Source organism: Esox lucius, chromosome 1 (genome assembly GCF_011004845.1).
Source record: "Esox lucius isolate fEsoLuc1 chromosome 1, fEsoLuc1.pri, whole genome shotgun sequence".
In the NCBI taxonomy this organism is placed as follows: Eukaryota; Metazoa; Chordata; class Actinopteri; order Esociformes; family Esocidae; genus Esox; species Esox lucius.
Window position 1 is genome coordinate 13,486,186 of NC_047569.1, and position 27,813 is coordinate 13,513,998.

At 40.0% G+C, this 27,813-nt stretch overlaps 1 protein-coding gene across 1 annotated transcript; it reads right to left on the reverse strand.

The window, feature by feature from the left end:
- Positions 1 to 309: 309 nt before the first annotated feature.
- On the reverse strand, positions 310 to 26,538 carry LOC105023575 (von Willebrand factor A domain-containing protein 5A). The gene is made up of 18 exons (XM_010892890.5): positions 26,387 to 26,538; positions 24,668 to 24,718; positions 23,585 to 23,787; positions 20,618 to 20,840; positions 20,121 to 20,290; positions 19,754 to 19,868; positions 19,075 to 19,250; positions 18,821 to 18,909; positions 18,436 to 18,580; positions 14,607 to 14,686; positions 14,394 to 14,508; positions 14,053 to 14,211; positions 13,732 to 13,835; positions 13,263 to 13,486; positions 5,697 to 5,903; positions 2,564 to 2,718; positions 2,295 to 2,418; positions 310 to 1,569 (listed from the first exon to the last, which is right to left on the reverse strand). Exons 2-18 carry the CDS (start codon positions 24,708 to 24,710, stop codon positions 1,490 to 1,492), a joined length of 2,412 nt encoding a protein of 803 aa, XP_010891192.4. The 5' UTR covers positions 24,711 to 24,718; positions 26,387 to 26,538; the 3' UTR covers positions 310 to 1,489.
- Positions 26,539 to 27,813: the final 1,275 nt, after the last annotated feature.

The following is a 27,813-nucleotide window of genomic DNA, read 5'->3' on the forward strand; positions in this document are numbered from 1 at the left end:
TTTCACTACAGTTGTTAGATGGGTCACTCATGGACATACGCAGTATTTTCCATAAGCCATGCCAGCATAGTCTTGGCAGTGTGCTTTGCGGTGTTGTTGAGCAGAAAAATGAATCTTCACCCATGTCTGAGGTCAAGTACACTCTGGATCAGGTTTACTTCCAAGACCTCTGTATTTTGCTCTGTTCATCATTCTCCCAATCCATGCCCTTGAGATGGTTCCCCATAGTAATGTGCTCCCACCACCATGCTTCAAGATAAAGATTGTATTAGCCAGGTGATGAGCGGTACCTTGTTTTGGCAAGATGTGTGGCTTAGGGCAGTATAGGCTTTATTAGAAATTAATTGGCAGAACATGCAGAATTACATGAATACAGAGACACAATGTTACATGTGTTACAGAGTGTAGGCACTGGGATGGGCTTTCATCTGGCAATACATAATATTGTCCAAACCTTTTCCATGCATACATTTTGACATTCATGGATTCATATATATGGCAATATTCAATAATTAAGGCACAAATTGCTTCCATTAGCCTACATGGAATTAATTACTAAAATAAACAAGTCATGCAACAAATATATAGTGGCTGTTCTTGTAGCTAATACAGTAACATTGAAATTATAAAAACAACCAAACAAAGAGAAACATGGAAGTCACAGAAAATATTAATTCATTATTTTATAGAAGGGTTTTGTAATCTGTATGTTTGATCAATTACACATATGCTAAAAACTAGTCTCTCTCTCCGTCTCCAAGTTATAAGGCCAGTATCTTGTGTTCAGCGGCAGTGATGAATGGAATGTTGGCTGAACAGGGCCTTGGCTACTTTAAGGAGTAAGAGACATAGGCCTCTGCCTGTGCCATAAAACCGCCATAAGAAACTGTTCTCTAGGAGGAAGCTCTTGAACAGCAGGGGATTAATTATTACTTACATCCTACAGGTGAACAGACCTTTATTTCTTATTGGGATGACCATAGTTAACTAAAGTCCCCATATAGTAACTATCCAGTTTGTCATATCTCAGTCTTTGACTGGGTTGTCTGGGAAACCGACATTCTATGATTTTCTGTCTCCTGGAGCAAATTCTAATTCCGTCATCTGTACTGTTGGAAGAGAATATAAGCTTGAAACTTGAAATGCATAATCTGAACAATCTGTCATGACTTATTCTGTGTTGGTCTCTGTACTTGTACTCTTTTTGTCATGATGGTTGTTCCCGTGGTGCCACGTAATTAAACTTGAAATAATCAACTGTTATACCAGACTCTGAGAAGTTTTTATTGTAATAAATCGTGAACATTTTCCATCTTCCACACAAGTCAAACTTTCCGGTTATTATAGGCAAGAGGTTTTACTATGTTTGGTCAGGGGTACATCTGTTTGTTTGGAGGAGGCAACAAAGAGCCAGCAGAGTAGCATGTGTATCTGACCCCTGGTAGAGCAGCAGGAATTGGGTAAAGAGGGGTCAGTCAAGGTAAACCTCTCAAAGGCCCATGGTGTCCATCTGCACCTGGCAACCCAGAAGGTTGTTCCCAGCCAGGACACACTCTGACACATTGGCCACTGAAAGACACATTACAAGAACAGGCATCATTATACTGTAAACGTATAGTGGCAAGGTTGGGCAAAATGTGTGAAGACAAATACCACCAGAATTCTATAGTAAATAATTACACTCAAAGTTTACAGCAGGGGTGTCAAACATATGGCCCGCAGGCCAGATCATGTTCGTGAAGGAATCCAATATGGCCTGCAGATTATTATGTATACAATTACCAGTCTACAAAAAGTATAAAATAAATTGTAAATGTTTTCAGTAGGGCTCACACATTGGTTGTTTAAATTAAATGGACACTTCTGATAAGAATCAGAAAACCATCAGATTTACTTTGGTTTTTCTACAATAGACCAGGAATTGGGTAAAAGTTAAATAATTATAATAATTACAACCATAACTGTATACTGTCAGTTTTTTAATTGCTTATCTTTTTAATTGATAGTTCAAATTATTTTATATATTCTAATATAGCAATGTTTTTACAATCTGAATGCATTTTCTTTACAGTAGAATTCCATTCATTATTCTGATGCTTGCAAAACAAACTCAGACTTCCTACAAACTCGATGCATAGAAAACATAAATACCAGTTCATCTGACTATGGGGAAGTAGCTCAAGGGTCATAGCCAAATCCCTTTAAGTAAAAATAATCTACCAGAAAATAGTTTTCACTGAACCAGTGCAGTTGAAAGTTTAGATGCCTTTGTACCATGAGTCTGCTGTAGCTACCTTTCTGAGCCTTGATCCATGACACTGCCTTTATCGCCAGAAACTGCCACTCCTCCTGAGCCTCCATCTTGAACCCATAGAGCCAAACCAGGGCTAAAACCGTGGCCCAAACCTCCTGGTTCACCTGAGAAAGGGAGCTTAATATGAACTTCCACTAGAGCACACATGCAGATATTCTGGGTGAATACATCGTCTTATAGCACACTCATCTTCATCATCATACTGCCTGCGGAAACACCATATTGCCAAGTTTAAATATGTAGACACACCTTTGGCATTGGCTTGGCCACATCTTCCTGAGGCTTTCCCAGGACCTCAGCCAACGCTGGCTCCAGAATCCAGGAACCAGAGGCCTTTTGAAGGGAGATCAGCTGGAGGAGAGGCTCCTTTTCAGGTGTAGGAAGTGGGACTGGAGACTGAAATTCTGATGGGATCGGACATCCAATTTTTAAAAAGACTACAGACTACCTAATGACTTAGGTACAAAAAGGTTAACAAAGACATTAGTAGTTCACAAGCATCATTGCTTTGAAAACCATTGAAACCTGTCTCAAAAAGACGTTCGTGATGATGTTGTGGATTCACTTGACACTTGCTAGCTTCTGGTCGAGCTTTCCACAGTAGCTCTCTAAAACTGGCGCGAGCACATTAGTAGAAGAGTGAATGAAGCTACTACAGCGAGCAGCCCTCTCTGTTCACCAAAAAGCACAGCGCGATTGAGACGTCAACCGGTAGGATCTGTTGCCTGGTCTTTTTTGCCACGTAAAATATTATTTCACTATGCGGTCTCTTTAACGCATAGTGAAATACTCCAGCCGGGGACATGACACCAAAAACGGGGACTGCTGGTCACCCTATGTTACGTAGGCTATCTTCCTGTAAATTGGGATAGTTTTATCATCAACACGTAATTTTTTACTGGAACTGTAATTGTGGAAATGAATAATAGTTTGCTAAAAAGTGTCAGTAATTGCATGGAGTGTTAACAAATGTTTTTGGAGAAAATGGGCTGATTAGAGCGTGCTAATCAATCACTAACATTATCTATCGTGGCTAAATTACCTGGGAAGCTAATTGGCCACACATTTACCCAGCGACCAACAATGGTGCTCATGTGCGTATAGGCTCTGTGCACAAGCGTATGGACGAACTTCCGCTTTAGCCAGATGTCGATATATAATTTTCCGGTTTACTTAAGGCGATCACCTGCGTCGCCCAAAATTTCAGTTTTTTGTAGATGTCTCCAAGACCTTCCTAAAATAAGCATTTGTGATGTCCATCGAATTGTTGATGCCAGGTCCCCTGCTCCAACAAGCAAGCGGAACAAGGGATTAAAACTCTATGTATCAAGTTATCTGCACAACTAAGAGTAGTTTACTGTGGTGTGCCGGCCGGCTATCGGCTAAGCTAGTTAGCGACGTGTTCCTTTTTAGTGTAGTATGAGGCAGGACAATAGAACGCATAAAAATTCACCCTAGCCTCAAAAACGGCAAAAGAACGCTGGGTGAGCTGGAACGCTAGCGCGTCCCCATAGCAAGTGAATTGAACGTTAAGCCTCTTCAACCTGAATGAAGCTTAAAATTCCATAGCCTCAAAAAAGCACCAAAACTGGTCTCCTCTTTTATTTTACTACTGTAACCTCATTTCACAACGAAACTGAAAAATAACAACTGGCATAGGAAGTAAACATCTGGTCCTATATGATATTAATTGCGCTTAAACCTGCGTTACGTGGAAGTATATAAAAATCGCCTTTTCTGACTATTTCTAGTCTAGCGTTTGAAGTAATTGAATGGCGCAAGCCATATTTTATTAAAAAGAGGACATTCTCCTGATGAAAATGATGCCCCACTTGTACCTTGAAACTTAAATGAATCACGTACATTATATTTCTTTTTTTTTCTTCGTACAATAGCATCACTCATCTTGTTGTGAGTTTAGGTGTTTACTAATGCGAATGAGTATTAGTAAGTAAACCGGAAACTGCAACACCGACTTCTAGACAAAAGCGGAGTCTATTCAACTAACGTTCATTTCTTACGTTTATGTTGTTATTAGGTACGTCAGAAAGCCCACGTGAAGTCTGAGTAAAGTGTCAATCATTTGTTGCGCTTCATGTGTAATTTATGCACATAACGACAGTCGACAGTAGTCGTTTTCATTGATTGTATATTCGTATAGTATACTGTATAGCTGTATTTGATTATATCATTATTAGTGTCTGTTTGATTAAAGTGCAATCAGTTTTATTAGTCAGCTTTCATTCACAATGACCCCGGCTGATTAGCTCCCCCCAATTTCGACTCCATGGCTAAAGCATTGTTGTATGTAAAATCTCTAGCCCCCATAACTTATGCCATTGCCTATTCAAGTAGCCTACCTCATGCATTTGGCTGAATCTGGGAAAAATGTTATAGTTTCTTTATGAAGTATTTGGTTGTAGTTAAAATCTTTCAGGAAATCTAATGTTTACAGGCATCACTTCAGCCCCATTCTAATCACATTTCAGTCTAAACATCAAAGGACAATACCTTGACCAGCTTGTTATTCAATAGGTTAAATGCCTGCACACCATAGCTGTCCAGATAAGAGGGGCTGATGTGTTTTACACAGTAGCCTAACATAGCAGATATTGTCCTTAGTGTGTTAATCAAGATAACAATATGAGATGGCAACATTCTATTTAGATTTACATGGGCTACATTTAGATGTAGCTAGTTATTGTGGTAAGTTATGGACTGTCATTGTATGTATATTAAACTAAATTAAGGGGATTGATAACTTGCATTTATTTAATTCCAAGTCAAGCACTGTCCATAGTTTGCAATAAAACAAAGTATGTCTTAACCATAATGCACTGCTTTTTAAACAGAAAAGTGTGTATTAAGGGCAAAGTTTAAACAACTTCTAAAATTGAGATTAACTACAGAAGATTATGCGATTTATCATGATTAATTATTTTAATCATTTGACAGCACTACTATGTTATATATATATATATTTCTCAACTAAGCTGAGTATATCATTAGTCATGTAAACATCTGGATTTCTGAACTATGCAACTTAATGTTCTAGATTTCATAATATACTAACACCCAGCCCCCTTGTTTTTCACCAGAGAAGTATTTTTTAAAAGGGTTTTGACCCCTAATCATCTTGCAGCTTTATGTTGTAAACATTTTAGCAACGTTGTATTGCTAGTTTGTCAGGTCTCAAGTACGAGATTATTAATTTCAACAAAACTAATCTAGTAAAACAAAGGCAAATCTGGTCAAATAAGGGTAGTGAAATGAAAATGTAAACATGAAAATGTGAAAGTCGTCATGTTTGCAAAATACGTTAACATTGTCAAAATATTTTATAAATAGTACTATTCCCAGTAATCTTATGTAAACGTACTACCTAGGGATGTATGATCAGCTAGGTACTCCACATCCATCCTGTCACAGCTAGCTATGTAATTCACATCCATCACGGACTCAGGACAAGACTGAAACACCACGGAAGCAGCCATGTTGCATGCCATCATCCTGGGAGTTGCCATTTTGCATGCCATCATCCTGGGAGCAGCCATGTGGCATGCCATCATCGCAGAACCACCATACATCACTGTAAAAAAGGAGGAAAATAATACAGGTCACTGGGTTACCAAAATGAAGGAACATATAATAAACACAGTTATGAACAAATTTCCGATGCCAGTACTGGATCAGTACATCCCTATTCACACCCCTCATCCCATTGAATGTATTAATGAAATTCCTATATGCACCCAACTGGATGCGCAACATCTGTGACAAATGACTTTGTATTTACAGTGCCAGAGGCAAAGATTCTAAATGTTCAGAATTGCACGGAACATGCTCAAACTTCCTTAGTTCCTTGTTTTACCAATTAATTACATAATTATGCAACATATAGGGAACACATAAGGACCTAAAGCCTTTCTTTATTATATGGCCTAAGGTGCTATTTAATATTAAACCAACATTATAAACGTTACCTATTACTACATATTTAAAAGTATGAAACAATTTAATACTTTAAATATATAGGAGAATTCAACAATAAAAACCCTCAGACCTTTTTTGGGATTAAAAAAAAACAATCTTAGGACATTTGCAATGATGGACATATATAATAAAACTCTAACTGTAAAAAAGTCAAAGCAGTTCAGTATTTTAGCAGGATTGTAGGTCAAGGTGAGCTAGTCTAGACCAGGTGATAAAACATAGGAGAATAGAGGAGCAGCGAGCATCAACGTCATTATAGACCGTACAATTACAAACTCAATCAAGAATATATCTTTTGATAGTCATGACATACTGTGCTTATTGTAGGAGTGATTGAAATTACAATGTTCAGTAAATATTTGTAATGATTTCTTATGAAAAATAAAAGGTTTGCATTGTTTTCCACCCTTCTTCCACCAAGTATATATAGTCATACTTTGTAGAGTCATGGCATACTTCTTGTAGGAGGAATTAAATTACTAAGTTTTGTCAAAATTTGAAATTCCAAAAAGGATTAATCAGATTTCTATATTTAGATTTCCACTTTGGCAGTAAAATGAAATTCAGCTCTTCACTACCAATTTTGTACACCATGTAGACTACAGCCTTAAGTTTACTATTTGACATGTCTTTCCATAAAGATCTGGAATCTACAAAATTACAGTGATTAGCCAAAGGGAGGGACAGCACCCATGTTGGTTGGGGGGTGATTTCATGTACAACACTGTTTCCCAACATGTTGTGTAAAATGCTAATAAAACAGAATGCAATGATGTGCAAATAATGTATCCCTATATTTAATTGAAAAAAATACAACCCTATATTTGATTGAAAAATACATGCCCATTTTTAATTTGATTCCAGCAACATGTTTCAAAAAAGTTGGGACAGGGGGCATGTTTACCACTGTGTTGCATCACCTCTTCATTTAACAATTCTCTGTAAGCGTTTGGGAACAGAGATGGATTGCTGTAGTTTTGAAAGTGAAATGTTTTCCCATTCTTGCTTGATATAGGATTTCAGCTGCTCAACAGTTTGGGGTCTCGTTTGTCATATTTTTCATTTTCATAATATGCTAAATGTTTTCAATGGGTGACAGGTCTGGACTGCAGGCAGGCATGCTACTACGGAGCCATGCTGTTGTAATACGTGCAGAATGTGGTTTGGCATTGTCTTGCTGAAATAAGCGAGGCCTTCCCTGAAAAAGATGTCCTTTGGATGGCATCATATGTTGCTCCAAAACCTGCATATATTTTTCAGCATTAATGGTGCCTTCACAGATGTGCATGCCATGCCATGTGCTAATGCACCCCAATACCTTAACGGATGCTGGCTTTTGAACTGTGCGCTGATAAGCTGGATGGTCCTTCTCTTTAGCTTGAAGTACAGTGGGGCAAAAAAGTATTTAGTCAGCCACCAATTGTGCAAGTTCTCCTACTTAAAAAGATGAGAGGCCTGTAATTTTCATCTTAGGTACACTTCAACTATGAGAGACAAAATGAGGGAAACAAATCCAGAAAATCACATTGTAGGATTTTTTTATGAATTCATTGGTAAATTCCTCAGTAAAATAAGAATTTGGTCACCTACAAACAAGCAATATTTCTGGCTCTCACAGACCTGTAACAACTTCTTTAAGAGGCTCCTCTGTCCTCCACTCGTTACCTGTATTAATGGCACCTGTTTGAACTTATCAGTATAAAAGACACCTGTCCACAACCTCAGTCACACTCCAAACTCCACTATGGCCAAGACCAAAGAGCTGTCAAAGGACACCAGAAACAAAATTGTAGACCTGCACCAGGCTGGGAAGACTGAATATGCAATAGGTAAGCAGCTTGGTGTGAAGAAATCAACTGAGGGAGCAATTATAAGAAAATGGAAGACATACAAGACCACTGATAATCTCCCTCGATCCGGTGCTCCACGCAAGATCTCACCCCGTGGGGTCAAAATGATCACAATGATCACTTCAACTATGAGAGACAAAGTGAGTGAAAAAAATCCAGAAAATCACATTGTAGGATTTTTTATGAATTTATTGGTAAATGATGGTGGAAAATAAGTATTTGGTCAATAACAAAAGTTAATCTCAATACTTTGTTATATACCCTTTGTTGGCAATGACAGAGGTCAAACGTTTTCTGTAAGTCTTCACAAGGTTTTCACACACTGTTGCTGGTATTTTGGCCCATTCCTCCATGCAGATCTCCTCTAGAGCAGTGATGTTTTGGGGCTGTCGCTGGGCAACACAGACTTTCAACTCCCTCCAAAGATTTTCTATGGGGTTGAGATCTGGTGACTGGCTAGGCCACTCCAGGACCTTCAAATGCTCCTTCGTTGCCCGGGAGGTGTGTTTGGGATCATTGTCATGCTGAAAGACCCAGCCACGTTTCTTCTTCAATGCCCTTGCTGATGAAAGGAGGTTTTCACTCAAAATCTCACGATACATGGCCCCATTCATTCTTTCCTTTACACGGATCAGTCGCCCTGGTCCCTTTGCAGAAAAACAGCCCCAAAGCATGATGTTTCCACCCCCATGCTTTACAGTAGGTATGGTGTTCTTTGGATGCAAATCAGCATTCTTTCTCCTCCAAACACGACGAGTTGAGTTTTTAACGAAAAGTTAGATTTTGGTTTCATCTGACCATATGACATTCTCCCAATCCAAAAGCTCTTTAGCAAACCTCAGACAGGCCTAGACATGTACTGGCTTAAGCAGGGGGACATGTCTGGCACTGCAGGATTTGAGTCCCTGGCGGCATAGTGTGTTACTGATGGTAGCCTTTGTTACTTTGGTCCCAGCTCTCTGCAGGTCATTCACTAGGCCCCCCGTGTAGTTCTGGGATTTTTGCTCACCGTTCTTGTGATAATTTTGACCCCACGGGGTGAGATCTTGCGTGGAGCCCTGGATCGAAGGAGGTTATCAGTGGTCTTGTATGTCTTCCATTTTCTTATTGATGGGATATTGGCATGAGAAACTTAACACAACACAGATGTGCTGACTAACTCTGAAAGAAGGACCATAGACAGGACGTGTGGCCTGTTACTGATGGGCCCCACACATCTTGTCCATACATTCTGTCCATACCTCCTGTTAGGAGTTGCCCATGTGACTGACATAGGCTATATGGATAGGTCCATTGACCATAGGTTGGAACATACCATACAAGGGTCTGTTGTAGGATAAACCTTTCTTATTGGAGGGTATTGGAATGTGTAATGGTTGGTTATGACCACTGGCCACCTCCTATGTATTCTGGCATAAAGACAGTGTTGCCTCTGTAATTATGGGAGAGAGAAATGAGAAATGGACGGAAAACATCATAGACTCATGCTGAATAAAGATGGCTCTCCCCTGACTTCTGGTTGCATTTATTTTGTTCATGGATCAAACTTGGACAGAATCTAACATTATAATTGCTCCCACAGTTGATTTCTTCACACCAAGCTGCTTACCTATTGCAGATTCAGTCTTCCCAGCCTGGTGCAGGTTTACAATTTTGTTTCTGGTGTCCTTTGACAGCTATTTGGTCTTGGCGTTTGAAGTGTGACTGTTTGAGGTTTTGGACAGGTGTCTTTTATACTGATAAGTTCAAACAGGTGCCATTAATACAGGTAACGAGTGGAGGACAGAGGAGCCTCTTAAAGAAGTTGTTACAGGTCTGTGAGAGCCAGAAATATTGCTTGTTTGTAGGTGACCAAATTCTTATTTTACTGAGGAATTTACCAATGAATTCATAAAAAATCCTACAATGTGATTTTCTGGATTTGTTTCCCTCATTTTGTCTCTCATAGTTGAAGTGTACCTAAGATGAAAATTACAGGCCTCTCTCATCTTTTTAAGTGGGAGAACTTGCACAATTGGTGGCTGACTAAATACTTTTTTGCCCCACTGTACGCGGAATCTATGATTCCTAAAAATAATTTCAGATTTTAAATGTAGTTCTCCAATAAAGCATAATCAATTCTGGAGAAAAAAAATGAATGCATAAGCTTTTCTGCATGAGTGAAGGTGAGACAAGGTCTTAGACAGGAAATGTTCTTAAGGTGAGAATATTATGTTTTACAGACATGCCTAATGTGGGCCTTAAAAGAGAGAGTAGGGTCAAATCTCACACCCAGATTGGTGATGACTGAGGAGAGGGGAAAGATGTGGCCATCAAAGGCAGAGCAGATGTTGTAGGAGTTGGTGATTTGCTGTGGGGTGCCTATAAGCATTTCCTCTGTCTTGCAGCTATTGGGTTGGAGAAAGCAAGTGGGAGAATAGGTCCTAGCACCGACCCTTGTGGGCATCACAGGTTAATATGAACTCCTCTGATCTTGCCTCACCAAGAGAAACATATTGCTTCTGGTTAGAGTTAAGAGGTGAACCTGTTTAAGGCAGCATCAGAGATGGCAGTGTGCTCTTAGGTGCTGGAGTATAATCTACTGTGTAATCTATTGTATCAAAAGCAGCCCTGAGGTCCAGAAGAATCAAAATGGAGGGGGATCCTGTATCTGCAACCATGAGAAGATCATTAACAACCTTCACCAATGCTGTCTCAGTACTATGCATTGGGATGAAGACAGACTGGAAAACCAGATAAAGCTGGTTAGCACTAGGTGTGAGTGAATTTGAGTTGCCACTATCTTCTCTAGGACTTCAGATAAGAATGGGACTTTGGAAATAGGCCTGTAGTTTGACAGGATGTCTGGGTGAAGGGACGGTTTCTTGAGCAAGGGAGAGATTACTGCCATCTTGAAATGTGATGGTACCTGCCCAGTGTCCATGTACTAAAAATTCAATGAGAGTGGCTGAGCTTTTTTAAATAGTGATATTGGAATAGGGCCAAGAGTTGTCTGGAAGGGAAAAGTGTGGTAAGAAGTGTGCTTTGAAACACCACTCTGCGAACAGCCAGCCCTTTTAGCAATAACCTTCTGTGTCTTACCCTCCTCATGGAGGGTGTCGATGAGTGTCTTCTGGACAACTGTCAAGTCAGCAGTCTTCCCCATGATTGTGGTTGTGTGTCCTGAAGGCTCAGGGAGTTAATTAGCTGATTAGAGCTCTTCTCGGGTCAGATTTTCTGTATTATATATAATTTTTATTCTAATATTTTGAGATACTGGATTTTTTTTTCTCCGTAAGCTGTAATTATCAAGATTGAAACAAAAAAGGCTTGAAATGTTTCAGTTCATGTGTAAAGAATTTAGAATATACGGAGGTGTCACTTTTTGATTTGAATTACGGATTTTTTCCCCCATGATATTCATATTTTTGAGATGCACTTGTATAACTGTGAAAGTCTTCGGTTTACAAAACCATGCACTCAAATGATAACATGCAAAATTTTCATGACAAAACAATCTTTGTGAAAAACTGCCACACCACCACCCCTGCCATGAGCATGGACCTTTTCCAGATAATCTTAGCCAGGTGGAGATGTTTCATTCAGAAGGTAAGAATCAACATTTCTGTGCCATTTTTCTGTCAAGCAAAAAAAAATGTTCCTTGCTAAATGTGTAATAATAGAGTTTTGTGGTTTAGAGACTGGACATAAACAGTGCCAGTCATAAAGGGGCTTGATTTAAAGATGGAACATGGACATGTTTATCTTGCTCAAGACATTTCAGTCCTTTATAGATCTCCAAATAAAAGGTGAAGCTTCAGTCTAGATATTCAATAAAAATATTCAAAAGAAAACAAATCAGCTAGCTCGACTGAGTTGATTGAAGAAAACTACAAATGTTAAATTCTTATGGTTGAAAGCATTTTTTTTGTAAGACACAGCTGATCAGTACTTGATTAGCAACTCATAAATATATATTCAAGAAAAAATTCACATAAAAAACACAAATCAATAAAAAGCTATTAAAACAGCAGAGCAATCAGCTTAGGCTGCCATGAAGGTGCCATGGCAACTGAAATTATGTACCGTAGATGAGATCCCCAAACTCAGAAATGTTATTCTTATATTGTAGCACTATTTACCTGCACAGTTTTTCACAGAGTGGTGAACCCCTCCCCATCCTCACTTCTGACAGACCCATCCTCTCTGGAACAATCTTTTAATACCCTATAATTTAACTGACCTGTTGCCCATTGATCTAATTAGTTGTGTGATATTGCAGGTTTTGATATTGCATCTCAACTTTCTTTAAACATGTTGCTGGCATCAAATTCAAAGTGGGTATGTATTTTTCAAGAAGCAATAAAATGTCTCAGATAAAAAATCTCATATGTTGTTTTTGTACTAATTTCTAATGCAGTGTTTCCCAATCCTGGTCCTCAGAACCCAAAGGGGTGCACATTTTAGTTTTTGCCCTAGCAGTCACACACCTGATTCAAAGACTTGATGATCGGTTGATTATTTCAATCAAGTGTGTGAGTGGTAGAGCAACATTTAAATCAGGTGTGTGAGTGGTAGGGCAAAAACTAAAACATGGACCCCTTTGGGTCCCCAGGACCATGATTGGGAAATACTTCTCTAATGAATACAGGGATTAAATGATTTGCACATTTGTATTTACATTTTATGCAGCAACATGCATTTTTGGAAACAGGGTTGTATACAGTTGCTGTCTTATTTCTTCAAAGTAATCAAGGAATACTAGTGTGTATTATAGTATTCTAAATTATACAGTAAGTACTACAAATAATCACTAAATACTACAATATGTGGTATAGTATTCCACAGTTTACTTCAGAATACTATAGTATTCTATAGTAATTACAATAGATACTGGGTTTGAGTCCGTCTCTTGAATTAGCCAAGGAATCCCACAGAGGACGGTGAAATTGTCTTAAATTAGCCTTAATCACAAATTGGATATTACAATCTTCGGGAGTAAACCAGGTTAAACGTACCAAAAAAACAGCACATAGAATTTGGTATTTAACTAGTTATTTACTACTTGTTTACAGCTTATTTGGCACTGTTAGTCTGAATAAATTAATTTCCTTGCTCTCACTCACTTGGCGTGGGGACTTGTCTATGAAGCAGTGGTCCTTGTACAGCCTTTCCATCTCCTTTGTGGACAGCAATGAAGGCAGTAAAGGCACTGCTTACTCCTGATTGGACGCTGAGCTCTACCACCTTTTCTTTCACTCCCTCTTTCTTCTCATCTCCATCTCTCTCTCTCTCTTCCATCTCCAGGGATCGGATCAGAGTTTGAGCCCCCAGCCTGTGGACAGTCAGTCTGAAATGGAGGGACAGAGAAAAGTAGGAAGGGGAGATGAGTGGATGGGGCACCTACTAAATGGATCAAGTCATTCTAGCACATTTCAAGAGCAGCATCTTTCAAGAGAACATGCATTATAAGTGCTGGCACATTTTCTGTTGAGTTGGGGGGTCTTGGTAGTCTTGTCTATAAGTGGTGGCACATTGCAATTATACATGAGACCTGGCCTGCAGTGGCACCAGTATCAACATAGTTTTCTTTACCCAGTGTCCACTGCAGGTTTAAGACTGAAGCTCAGTTGGTTCTCAACAGGCTTCTCAGCCAGACTGTACTTCACTGTCACTGAGCCCTTTGTGTCCCCTGGGCTCTGAGAAACAGATAGAGTTTGGAATGAAACACATGGATCATGACAAAAAAGACTTTGTCTGGAAAATTGTTAATACCTCACAATTTTGGGAATACTTTTAGAACAAAACATACTACGAATAACAACATTACCACATTTTATTCAGCATTGACACTGCAGAGCTCTACAGATCTAGCAGGAATACTGTAGTTACATCAGTAGTAGTAAGAGCCATTACCTCCCCAGTGAGCTGGGCATACAGCAGTGCCCTTTGACCCTGAAAGACCACTCTGATTGGTGGAGACAGTGGGGTAACAGACACTCCCTTCGGGACATTCCAGTTGACTGAGATGTCCACCACAGCTGGCTGCAAGGCAAATCTGAGAGACTGCATCACCTGAGGAAGGTAGTATGTTAGAGGGAGGGGTTTAAACTGTGATTATTCAACTCATATGAGGGAATAAGAGCAATAAATAAGAGAATTAGAATATGTATATCAAAATGTATGGATTACTGCAGGTTGGGGATGTTTCTGTCCTCTTTATATAGTAAAACCCAACTGAACACACACAATCTTACTTTGGGCTGCATCCTGTCCTGTCCTGTGATAAACTGTGCATGCCCTCCACCCTGCTTGGCCATCCCAGAGATGAGTGCAGAGCTGGCCCCCTCCCCAATTCCAAAGGAGAACAGCCTGGCAGGAACACACCCAGGAAACAGTATCATTATTGTTCACATGAGAAGTAACAGCTAGGTAGTGTTGTCAAAAACAACAGTTGTAACTGAGCCCACCTGTGAGAGCCGGAGTTCATCTTCACCAGATCCAGGACCTCCTTGGTGTTCCAGACCTCACCATCAGTGAACAAGAAGATCTGAGGACAAGTCAATTTAAATTATGTTTGTGGAGTCTTAAAATATGCCTAATGCTGGATTTCATTTTCATGCCTACATGATAATGCCACCCAAAAGGTATTCAATGAATATCAGATGGTTGTCTTCACATTTGAAATATAATTAAATACTATATTATACTATATTAATACTATAATAATTGTACTGTATGTTTGTGATGGCACATGAATGGTTTCCAAACAACATACATGCATAGGTTTTGATAAGCACCGAGAAGCAGATCGGTGAAGAGAGGAGCAGCTGCCGAAACAACCCTCTACCCCGCACCTCGTCAGTCAGAAGATGAGAGGTGAACTTGTGATGGGCAGCACCAAGTGTTCAGCATACATAATGAGGCCATAGGGGCATGTATCAGGTATCACCATAATCAATTACAGACAGAAAGGTAGACAGAAAGGTTGTTACCCTCTCTATTTCCTTGTCCTGCATAGTGACTATACCTGGGAGAATCCATGGCTACATCTTTGTTTGTATTTACAATACAAAGTAAACAAAGTTTGTATAACAGATACAATACAAATACAAAGTTGGTACTTTCAACATTTAAAAGTTACTTAAATAGGCACAGCTGAGCCTAGATAATATAAAAATGAAACAGCAGTTCTTCTAAAGGCTTGTTGAGTGTAGCTTTCATTTAACTAACTGTCATTAACATAGAAATAAAAACCAATATGTTTACCAACACTATTGATATACAGCTCTGGAAAAAATTAAGAGACTGCTCCAAATCTTTCTTAAGTCACTCTACATGTATGGCAGCCATTCCATTCCAGTGTCTGTTAAATTCCAACACAGGCACACCTCATTTTATTTAATGAGGTACTGATTAGGTGATGACCTGAACCAGTATAAAAACCACTGCTGTGGTCATCACTATCCTCTTGCAATAGGACCAGCTGGATGGCAAAAACAGCAAGTAGTACCTCAGAGGTAATTATTATTATTTTTTTAACTATTCAGCATGACAAAAGAGTTAAAAAGATAACTTTTGAGTGAGGAAAAGAATGGTTTAATTCTGTCTTTACTGGCAGAGGGATACAGTGAGCGTCAAGTTGCTTCCATCCTGAAAATTTCAAAGACAGCGGTTCATAAGAACAAGGTAAAGCAAAAGACATTGGGGACAACAAAGCGACAGACTGGCAGAGGGCGAAAACAACTGTCCACTGACTGAGATGACCGTCAACTCATTCAAATGTCACTCAACCAAGATGACATCAAGTGACCAACAAAAAGAATGGCAAACAGCAGCTGAGGTGAAGTGCACGGCAAGGACGGTTTGAAAAAGGCTCCTAGGGGCAGGTGTTGACGTCGTGCAAAGCTATAAAAAAGCCCTTCATCAATGAGAAGCAAAGAGCCAGACTGAAGTTAGCAAAACACCATTAGCATCTGACCATAGTGGAATGGAGTGAGGTGGAGTAATGGAGTAAGGTCATCTTTCAGTTTTGCCGAAACACCTGGTCATCTAATGGTTAGATGGAGACCTGGAGAGGCCTACAAGCCTCAGTGTCTCGCACCCACTGTGAAATTTGGTGGAGGATCGGTGATGATCTGGGGATGCTTCAGCAAGGCTGGAATCGGGCAGATTTGTCTTTGTGAAGGATGCATGAATCACGCCAAGTACAAGGTTATAAGAAAACACCTGCTCTGACAATGTTCTCCAACTCTGAGAATTGTTTTTTCAAGCAGGACAATGCTCCATGCCACACAGCCAGGTCAATCAAGGTGTGGATGGAGGACCACCAGATAAATACCCTGTCATGGCAAGCCCAATCTCCAGACCTGAAACCCATTGAAAACCTCTGGAATTTGATCAAGAGGAAGATGGATGGTCACAAGACATCAAACAAGGCTGAGCTACTTGAATTTTTGCGCCAGGAGTGGCATAAAGTCACCCAACAGCAATGTGACATTTTGTTGTTGAAAAATGAATATGAATTTGTTTTCTTTGCATTATTTGAGGTCTGAAAACAATGCATTGTTTTTTGGTTATTTAGATTAGTTGTTATTTTCTACAAATAAATACTCTAAATAACAATATTTTCATTTGGAACGTGGGAGTAATGTTGTCAGTGGTTTATAGAACAAAATAAAAAAGGTCATTTTACTCAAACACCTATGAATAGTAAAACCAGAGAAACTGATAATTTTGCAGAGGTCTCTTAATTTTGTTCAGAGCTGTAGATACTGTAGCAAGCAACGTTAAGTCCGAGAACAGGGGCCTGTCTCTGGCACCCCCTTCTGGACAGTTACATGTTAACTGTAGTGTTGCCATCAAATTGGACATGTTGTGTTCCATCTGTCAGGCAGCTGTTGAACCATGATATATCTGGTTTTAATAATCCTATGTTGTAAGTCTCTGCAACATGATCATGTGGTGAACAGTGTCAAAAGCCTTTCACTGACTGATAAAGAGAGAGACAGTGCTTTTTCCTGTCCATGGCATTTAGCATTAAAATGATGATTAGTAAAAGGCTTTTGACACAGTACACTACATTAAAATTAGCATTCAATTACTAAATTACATTCCATAACTTAAAAGGTTGTTTAAGCTTCTCAGTAGGGGTTAGTAATTCTCAAATATAGCTTTTTTGTTAAAAGTATTACACTGAATCTTTGCGAAACCTAAATCAATCTGATTCCACATGTGTTCTCCTAGCAGTGGCATACAGAACACATGGTTTCTTTCCTTAATAAGCTTCAACACATCCTGACAGAACCAGGGATTACTGCTACCATTTACTCTATAACAACTTAAAGGATGTGTATGTTATATTTAGGAAATTCATCCCATCTTCATCCGCTTATCCGGTATCGGGTCGCGGGGGCAGCAGCTCCAGCAGGGGACCCCAAACTTCCCTTTCCCGAGCCACATTTTTACATCAGGAGTCACTACATGTCCACAGTTATGTATTATGTAAAAACTACACAGAAGTGTTTAAAAAACGTACTTCTTAGAATAAACTAAAATCTTAATATTTCTAACCACAGTGATCACTCAAAAGATATCAGTTACATACAGTGGGGCAAAAAAGTATTTAGTCAGCCACCAATTGTGCAAGTTCTCCCACTTAAAAAGATGAGAGAGGCCTGTAATTTTCATCATAGGTACACTTCAGAAGTTACAGGTCTGTGAGAGCCAGAAATCTTGCTTGTTTGTAGGTGACCAAATAAATGCATAGTTGAAGTGTACCTATGATGAAAATTACAGGCCTCTCTCATCTTTTTAAGTGGGAGAACTTGCACAATTGGTGGCTGATTACTTGTTTGTGATGCACTCCAATAACACATGCCATTGTTTTCAGTTAGATAACTGTCTCAACCTGAAAACAATGTCATGTATTATTGAACTGCATTGCTCTCAAGATATTTCTTTAAGAAGCTAATTAGAGCACTAAATTACTGGAAATTCAGATTCCAAGTATATATTGTAATATTTATTAATATCTAAATATACAAGAAATATAATCGTAATAATTATTTTAGCCATTTACCTTGGCACTAGGTACCAGGTATTTTGCATTGTTATCTTTGTACTACTCAGTTGTGTTTGAGTGTTTTCACTGTACAGCCAGCTGACCTACAAGTTAATCCTTAATGTTGTTGTATAAACCACAGTAAAGCAAGGCATGAATATCAGTTTCAGTAGATACATTGTTACAAAAGATACATGAAGTAGATCTAAGGAGTGGATGTGAGGTGTGTATAAAACCTGTCTCGGGTGGTCAGGAAGGCAGGGCTGGCTGTAGATGTGTTTTAAAGGCTGGAGAATCTCTGTACCTCCCAGGTCAGCACTCATTCCCTTCACCTTCTGCAGAGCCTCATCCATTGTTTTCTGGTTGTACTCCACACTCTTACTGACATCCAGACACACAAATACAAACAAAGTCAAAGAGTCGTCACCACAAAAACACAAACACAACCATGTGAATCTACGTCTATTTTTAGATCTGAACATTAACTGTCAATGTCACATTTTTGTGTGTGTGTGTGTGTGTGTGTGTGGACCTGTAAATTGCATGTAGCTAAATGTGTCTGTATACCACTGAACACTTCAAACACAGGTGACACAGGTGATATAAGGAGAGAATGCTCACGGAAAGAACATCTCATGACTGGAGCCAAAGCCAATGATGTTGAAATAGCATCCCATGGGCAAGCTTTTCAGCAAGAGCAGCAGAGTGTCCTGTAAGAGAGAAATCCAACCAGCGTATTTACTCTTTTAAAAGACATTTAGGACACAGTCTCAAACTACTGCACAGTAACCAGTGTGTTAGGGTTTAACTAAACTACAGAAATTCTCTTCTGCACATTTGGGACTGTTTGGGTTTGTGTGTGTATGTGTGTTTACCCTGGCACTGCCAATGCGGTCCTGTGCGCCAGGCCCTGAGTGAATGGGGCAATCCATGCTGCCAGAGCGATCCACCACAAAAAGAAATTCACCACGGGAGGTCATCGATGACATCACATCCTTGGGGAACTCTGGGTAGAGACTCAGCATAACCACTGGGTCACCCATCAAAGTGCCTAAAAGAAAAAAGCACATTAGTCTTTCTACTTTTTGTCAATCTCTGCTGTGAACGTTCGGACTACCCGGCAACCTTAGAAACCTGTGGACACCTCCGGCATGGCTGGTGATCATGGGCGGAGAACAATTGAGTGCACCTATAGTTATTAATTGCTTGTTTCTCTGCCTATTAAAACCAGGCCAGGCGGAGCAATGGTGGAGGACTCGGTCAAGTGAAAAGCTGAAAGAGACCACAGAGGATTAAGAGCCATTCATGCAGATTAATAAAAGGGCAACCAGCGAAGACCGGAAGAAACGAGCATCACTATTGCCAGTTGGATTCAGCCATTACAAGCAATTTAGTGATTAAGTGCTTTAGCAATACGAGTCCACTGGTTCAGGTGGATCTTTGATCCTAGATTGAAATCCTCTGGATTGTGTGTGTGTAAGATCTTCCTCAATGTTATAAGCATCCTCCTCTGAGATGTGTGGGTGTGAACCTACAATCCACCTCCCCACTCACCTGGCTTGGCAGAAGTCTGTGGTGCCTCTACTATAGCGGTAGGCTTATGGGCATCTTGGTAATACACCAACAGCTCAACGTCCCGGTCAAACTTATGACCTGCAGCCAGGCTGACCTGTAGTCACAACGACACCCAAATGAAGAGAGAGCAGTCTGAGAGGGAACTGAACAACTATGAGGGATTCTGAATGTTCATAGTGCTAGTGAGAGAGAGAGAGACATACGGTTAATGCATAAGTGCTTATATAGACTATACATTTACATATGAACAGACAGAGACAGACAGAGACAGGCATAAACAGACAGAGACAGACAAACAGAGAGACAGACAGAGACAGACAAACAGAGAGACAGACAGAGACAATACCGTGGCTTGAGTTTTCTCTGTGTTCAGGTAGTTGAGTGGTTCCAAGGGACAGTTGGACTCAACTTTAGAGATGGGGTGGGGGGAGGTCACGTGGGCCCTGAGGGACAGACTGTATGGTACAGAGCCAGCAGGCACAGAGGACACCTGGGTACCAGCAGCACTGTCTGGCCCTGAGAGAGAAGGGTGAGGAGGGGGCAGGAAGGAAGGAAGATAGAGAGAAGGAGAGAGAGACCTACCAATTAACATGTTTTTGTTCCAGCCCAGTACTAACATATCTTTCAACAAATCAAAGTGACCAAGGCTGTGATAAATTCAATCAGGTGTGTTAAAGCTGTACTAGAACTAAAGCCTGTGCTTCATCAGGTACCCCTCTGTGTCTCCAAGAGCAGGACTATTTTAAAACTACTTTATCAGACTAATTGCTGCTTCCTGCTCTTTGTTGTTTCACTGCCTATGACATACCTGGCTTGTGTCTATAGAGGTGCCCATGTTCTTACCCTGGGGTTTGTAGCGGGGGTTGAGGACAGCAGGCAGGCAGAGCCTCAGTCCATCATCGGCCTGCACAGCCAGCTCCGTCACATAGTCCAGGCTAATGGAGGCCTTCTCCCCTGGGGGCAGACTGCCCACACTCAGCTTAAACACATCTGGGCTCTCACTACTTTCCTCCAATAGGAAGGCCTGCTGGCCTGAGCTCAGTGCATCATCATACTGCTCTTGCGCCTGAAAGGAATACAGGTACACATCATTAGCCTGAGACAAAGCAGGGACCACTAGCATTCTACAAAGTGTGTGCGCGCGCTTGTTTGTTTGTTTTTATTACCTTGTGGGGCCATTTTGTCCCCATAACTATAGTAACCTGAAAAACATGCCTCGTGGTGCCATTTTAGGGCCCCATGAGGGGAAAGACAATTTCCTGCTCAGGGTCTAGGGTCAAACTTAAAATACATTTTAGAGTTAGAATGGGGGTTCTTTAAGGTTCAGGCTTTGTTGGTTAAGTTTAGGGTTAAGGTTAGGCATTACATCTAGTTAAAGTTTAGGCATAAATATTACTTTATTGAGGTTAAGGTGAGGGTTAGGTTTAGATTAGGGTTAGGTTAGAGTAAAGGTTTAGGGTTAAGATTAGGGCAAGGGAGCATGCAATTTAGTTTTTCAGTGCTCCATGAGGATATAAAAACAAATGTGTGTGTGTGTGTGTGTTTGTGTGTGTGTGAGAATGGGTCAAACTCTATATGACACTATTCAGGTTTGTGGAACTTCACAAAAAGAGCCTGTTGTTACAGCAGTGGGTGAGGAACCTGTCTAACAGTTTCAAAGTCAAATATTGACAGCAGAAAGTAAAGCTCAGTTGTGGATTGGCCACACCCCCAGCCTGGCTAACATGACCCACGTACAGTGCCCTCCATATGTATAGGGACAGTATAATCAAAGATCAACACTCAAGAAGTATAACCAGTGGAGTCTTTAGGCCTGGGCGTTCGGGGCTATTGCCCCGGATCTATTATCAAATTTACCCCCAAAATGTTTTATAAAGAAATAGCCCCTGATCTATTCATCTATTCCAATTGCACATTATGGCATTGTTGTCATGTAGGCCGCTAGCATGTACATTGACATTTTCCACATTCAAAACCCTGTACTTCCTTCCAGACCATGTTTCCTCCTTGTTTGACAGTTTGTGTTACACACTGAGGAACCATCATTTCACCTACTCGACAGTAGTCCACCTGCAGTGCTTTATGGCCCAGAGAAGCCTCTTTCTTATTTTGCCATCTAACTGCCATTTGACCTGTCAAACATGCAGCTTGAAAGTCTTCTCCTCACAGTTCAACCAGTGTTAAGCTGTGCTGGAAGTGGTTGTCCTGTGAGCTGCCTATCATACAATGGGATAGAATGAAATAGAGAAATTCCATTCTGCGTTCAACCCCCTCCTGTGACACACCCTGGAAAGAGGAAGAGCACGTAGGGGCATGAATGAAGAGCAGATAATAGGACCTATCCCTTCTTAAGAAGAAGCACAATAGACGCTGGCGTAAGAGTCAGTGGCAACGAACCACGTTCCAGTGACTCATTGCACATACACAATATTAAGGGTGCTAACGTGATGTGACATTTCTTAAAGAACTCAACAGGAAACCCATCCGGTCCTGGAGCTTTACTACTCTGCATGGACGTGATAGACTGCACCTCCTCTTCAATGCTGAGAGGGCAGTCAAGGCAAGCTGCAGTGTCGGGGTCGACAGAACGGTTCTCCAGGTCACCCAGGAACCAAGTCATATTGGCAGGATCTGACAGGAACTCATGTATTGGGAGGAATAGAACAATTTGAAGGCATTGTTTATCCTCTTAGGGTCTGATATTGAACCACAAGAAGAATCATTCATTTGGGGAAATAGATGAGAAGCATCCCTGCGTTTTAGCTGGTGTGCCAGCAGACGACCTACCCTGTCACCTTGCTCATAATACACTGTTCAAAAATATTAAGGAAAAAATTACACATTGGGTCTTAATGAACTAAATATATTAAAGATCAAAATCTTTACTGTACTTTGCGTTATTCTTTGAGAACAAAATGACTTAACAACAGTCAATGAATCATAATCATATAGGTCATGTTTGAAGGTGTCAATACGGCGGTCAGGGTCCTTGGCAGCAGTTCCTATACCATCCAGAGCAGAAAAAGCAGCCCGTGCCATCTCAATAGCAGGTGCCAAAGCTGTCTCGATTGCAGACCTCAGCTGAACAGATATCAGAGCCATCATTTCCGAAATGAGAGTCGAGCGGAGATCCTGGAGGTCTGCAAGAGTAACCGTTGCATAGAGTGTTCTGGATTCCCTGTCTCAGTCCGACTACAAGGACAGTGTGCTGCTCTGTGTTTCTCAAGTTGCCCATGAATACAGTTGCGTAGAGGAACTCATTGACCTTTACTTGTAACTCGACAGATTATCTATATACGTGTCTAAGAAAAAGTTAACGTCGACCATGGACTTGTAATGCCAGAATGCCACGATATAATGAACGCAGTGGATACGCTCCAGATCACAATTGGTATGAAATATTGAGGAAATTGAATGCAATCGACCGATACAACTTCTAATTTTCTTGTGTATAATTGTCCGATACCGATTGCTGGCTGATATATTGGTGCATCCTTGCAAAGTGGCTTGGAAAGAAAGTAACCTCTCCTGCATTCCTTGCTCTCTGCTGATGTACAAAAGTTTCTATAACAGGCACTTTATCGATTGGTTAGTCAACTAGGTCTAGCTGGCATGTACTTTAAACCATGTTACTTTTATATTTGCGCATTAGACACAAGATTTGACCTAACATGTTATTAATCAATCTCAACATGAAATTAACCTGAATCTTGCTCTTACCACAACCATTTTTGACTTCAGAACATTATTAATGAAGGACAATATTGACAGGTGCATATGTCTCATTGTTGACTTGTAATTTCCCCTCACCTTCTGTTTCTCCTGAACTTCACCCACCACCTCAGTCTGTCCAATCTTGGCGCTGAACCTACAGACAGCAGCCTCTCCTGGTAAAGGGAAAACAAAGACGGCCTCCAGAGGGCTCTCCTCCTGGTTCTCATACTGCAGAATGGAGCTCACAGTGGCCACATGCCCCTGCACACTCACCTCCACAGCAATGCCCTTCAGAGGCACTGAGATGGAAAAGAGAACTGGAGTCAGTGATTGATGACGACAATGTTTGCTCTCCACTTATAGATAGTTAAGATGGGAGCAGCCAAATGGTGTAAGTAATGTCATGGCCTCGCAGTTTAGCTGCGTTGTTGCGGCCAGTAGTTTAAATCTTGGTCATGACATGTTGCATGGCAATATTATGGCAATATTATCTCAGCACTAGGGGTGATGGGGGGGGGGGTTGGGGGCTCCAATATTATAGACAGGTCTTGGAAAATAGGGAAAATCCTGGGACCAATTGACCATGACCAAGCTACATGTACTGCGCTATTACTCATTAAACACATTGAATTGCTCTCCCCTTTGACTCTCGACCACGATATGAAAAGGCTAATATTCTTACAGCCCCACCGACATGACCCGAATGCATTGTAAAATTCCCAGGGCCCTCTCCGTCATCCCCTTTCACCCATATACCACGCCTTTACTACGGACAAAGGTTGCATTGCCTCCTCGCACTCTAAGGAATGCTTTCATTGAAACCAGTCTACTCCAAGCATGCATGTCAATCAAGTGTATTTTCTAACACCCACTGTACATCAGCAGTTTTTACAAAGAGTTTTTAAAGATTTCCAGCCTGAAACCCCAAAGCAAACAACAACAGAATGAATGCACAGTTGCTAGGAATAACTTCCTTGTAGGATCAGTTCTCCATCTCCTTTGTAAATCTTAGGAATGCGCTCACAAAATGTTCCTTGTGTCCTGCTCCGTTTTAACTTAGAATGACATGCGCCCTTGGACCAGATATCAGGTTTAGAAGTATCTGCTTACATGAGCTAGATATAATGTCTGAGGGAACAAATACACAGGCATGAGAAGCAAATACATTTTAAATCGTACCTGGGGCATTCTTTAGAGTTACCAATCCACAGCAGTTCTCCATTTGGGCACCTGTTTGGTGAAGTCAGGAATCATATCATTTTCCTCTTACAAAGAAACAAGCAACGATTTTTTACAGAAATTTAAAGATGTTAATTTGCGTGTAGCACAACACTAAACAATTATAATGTTAGGCCTAGATTAACTAGAGACAGTCGGTTGACAGCTAGCCAAATATATAATGGCTGCTTCATCCCGCTTTACTCTGATCTTTACTTCTCCACACTATAGATCCGGAAGGTTCTGCACACATGCCTACATTTTATACATAGCTAAGAAGATGCACTAGAAGATAATATTATCAATAGTACAACTATTGCAGAGTCAATCGATGTTAGCATTTACACAGCAGGCTCTCAGTGGATGTTGCACAAGCTATTGATAACTGTTGCAAGAGCAGATTTTTTTACTGGCTGTTTAGTGTTGCAAAAATAATGATTTATTAATCAGAAGTGTTTTGGCTCTGCAGAACAATAGCTAAATACCTGTCCCATTAAGCATACATAATTGTGAAAGCAGTGGTGTGATTAACTTGGCCTACTGATAACATGGCCTTTAATTCTTTTGTTTTCGTTTTTTTTTTAATCAATGAAAGTCCAAGTTATAAGTAGCCCACTGTCAATCTTCCTGCCATGTCACCCTGACATTTTGTTATATTTTATTTAAGTGGATAATTTGTTTGTCCGCAAACTTGAGTCTGCTTTAAGCCAGCCCATAGCCCTTGTATTGTCCAGAGATTGGTTAACCTAGAGATCACTAATTACAGCTTTGTGTTGGATGGAATTAGCCCAGTGGAGGGAGATGAAGAAAGGCACTGTTTAATGTTCTGCTGTGGAAGCTGTTGTGTTTGGACTACAACAAACGCTGACATTTCATTGTCCGCAGTGTGTTCATCTAAGAATTTCTGACATGGGGGACGAAATGTGAGGAAGTTGCTCCTTACCCGAACCTACATTTTCAAAGTATGAATTAATTCAAGTTATTTAGGAGCAAGTCTTACAAACCTTCCCCAGTGAATACATTGACTTACACTATCAAACTCCACAACAAATGGTGTCGACCTATCTCTGTCTACAGGCCGAACATTGAGGACGAGGCTAATTGACAGATGCTTTCAACCATCATCAATAGATCACTTGCAATTTGAAATAAATAATGTTCAACCATGGTACACCACATACATTTTAGCTACCAATTCTGTATTATTTGAACGTGTTTGGCTATTACAGTTAAATGAAGTAGACTACTTTTATTATCAGTCTTTGGTCAAGCTGTTTAAAATAAGTTGCTACGGTCAGCCTTACCACAATATATTAAATGGTAATTCGTAGTAGGCTATTGCTGAAACAGCACTTGTACTAGGCCTGTTATTATAAAATATTACATCTGTCCCCGGACACGCCAATGCATTTTCACACCGTTGCGCTCTTGAACAGACCCTAATGCACGATGGCGTTACACTGTATTATTGTTCCGCCCATACTGCAGTTAGACTGACTGCTGAACCAAATCTTCATAGATTGTTCTAAACCTAATCAGTTTTGACAACAAGTAATTACTTAAACTAGTAAATGTAGTTTAAATTAAGTCGGATAATATGAAGAATATTTTTAGAAGGAAAAACGTAAATGTTTTCAATAGGCTATAAGCTCAGACACCACGAGTTCTGTATGATATTACCTTCAAGTCTGTGATGCTGGCTATTGTGACTGCTTCACTTGTCCTGTTGAGTGGTGATACAAAATCCTACTGTTTTAACTTTCCTTCTGAACAAACGCTATTTCTTCCTGCTTCGTAAAGCAAACACTAGTACTCGTTCAGCAGCATTAACGATGACATCACTGTCATTTGGCAATGAGAAAAATTTCAAAAATAAAAGCCCCATTGTCAATGCATTGCATATGTATATAATTCATTTAAAAAAAATTTTTTGCAAGAAGTAATATTCTGTTTTTATAACATTTAACATTTTTAAGAATAATTTAAAAAACAATGTACACATAAGTATGTTAACCATATTGTCTTATAATTTTTTTTGACAACTTGCGTTTCCTCTTGTTCCTTATTTAAAGCAATTAGAAGGGATCAAAAACATTTGAAACATTACACATTTCGAATAAATAATGTTAAACAATGTAAGAATGTTGAAAGTTTAATGCATCCAAAACTATTTGTATTCTACAAAACGTCCCTAAAAACACAATTTCAAAGGAAGGTGGAGCCTTGAAGTTAGTAGATCTAAGCCTACTGGCTAATAAACTGTTAAAACGGCCAGTGGCAAAATAAATACAGTTCATAGACACTATAATGGAGGTAAACATAATAAGAAATGTTAGTCACTTTAACACAAACCTCAATGGAGTCTAACGACTGCTGTAATGTGTTAAAGACAGTGCCTCATTTGGAACAACTAAGTTCGAATCTATTGAGTACGACATTTATTAATTATTTCTGGTAGATTCCACGATTATCTCGTCTTTTCACTTGATGAAAGTTAGTTATTGACGCCTTTATTGATAGTTATTGTATAAATGTCATTCACAAATGAAAGAAAATAATATGCTGTTTTTGCATGAAAGAACAAAATACGCTATTATGCCATGAAATGAAATAGCTTTGGCAGACTCGCTAGCAATTGCTCAATTCTTATCATAGACATAATAGACTAGACGCCGCATCGACCGCTACTTCCTACTGGCGCTGACGAGTCGTGGGGCCGCCATCTTGGACCGGTCAGTGGCGCCACTCAGTGTAATCTGTTTTGGCAGGTGAAATGAGCTATCAGCGCATTTAATTAATCATACCTCAGTGAATACCTTACTGATTTTCACGCGTGTTTTTTTGCTGCAAAGGTCAGACATGTAGCTATGATACAGGACACATGGTTCGGCATATTTTAATATTCATAGTGGGCTTAACAGTATTAGAATATTCTGATATATGATATAAAGTGACTAGACATCCGAGATCAAAACTGGGAGCATAATTCTCAAAAGGGAGAAAAACAGGGACATTTCCAGTTTGACTATCATTCTGATTGAAACACCTAATGTGTAAATAGTGGCAGTAAAGTCAGATATATTATATATTTTTTCCTCTCTCTCTCA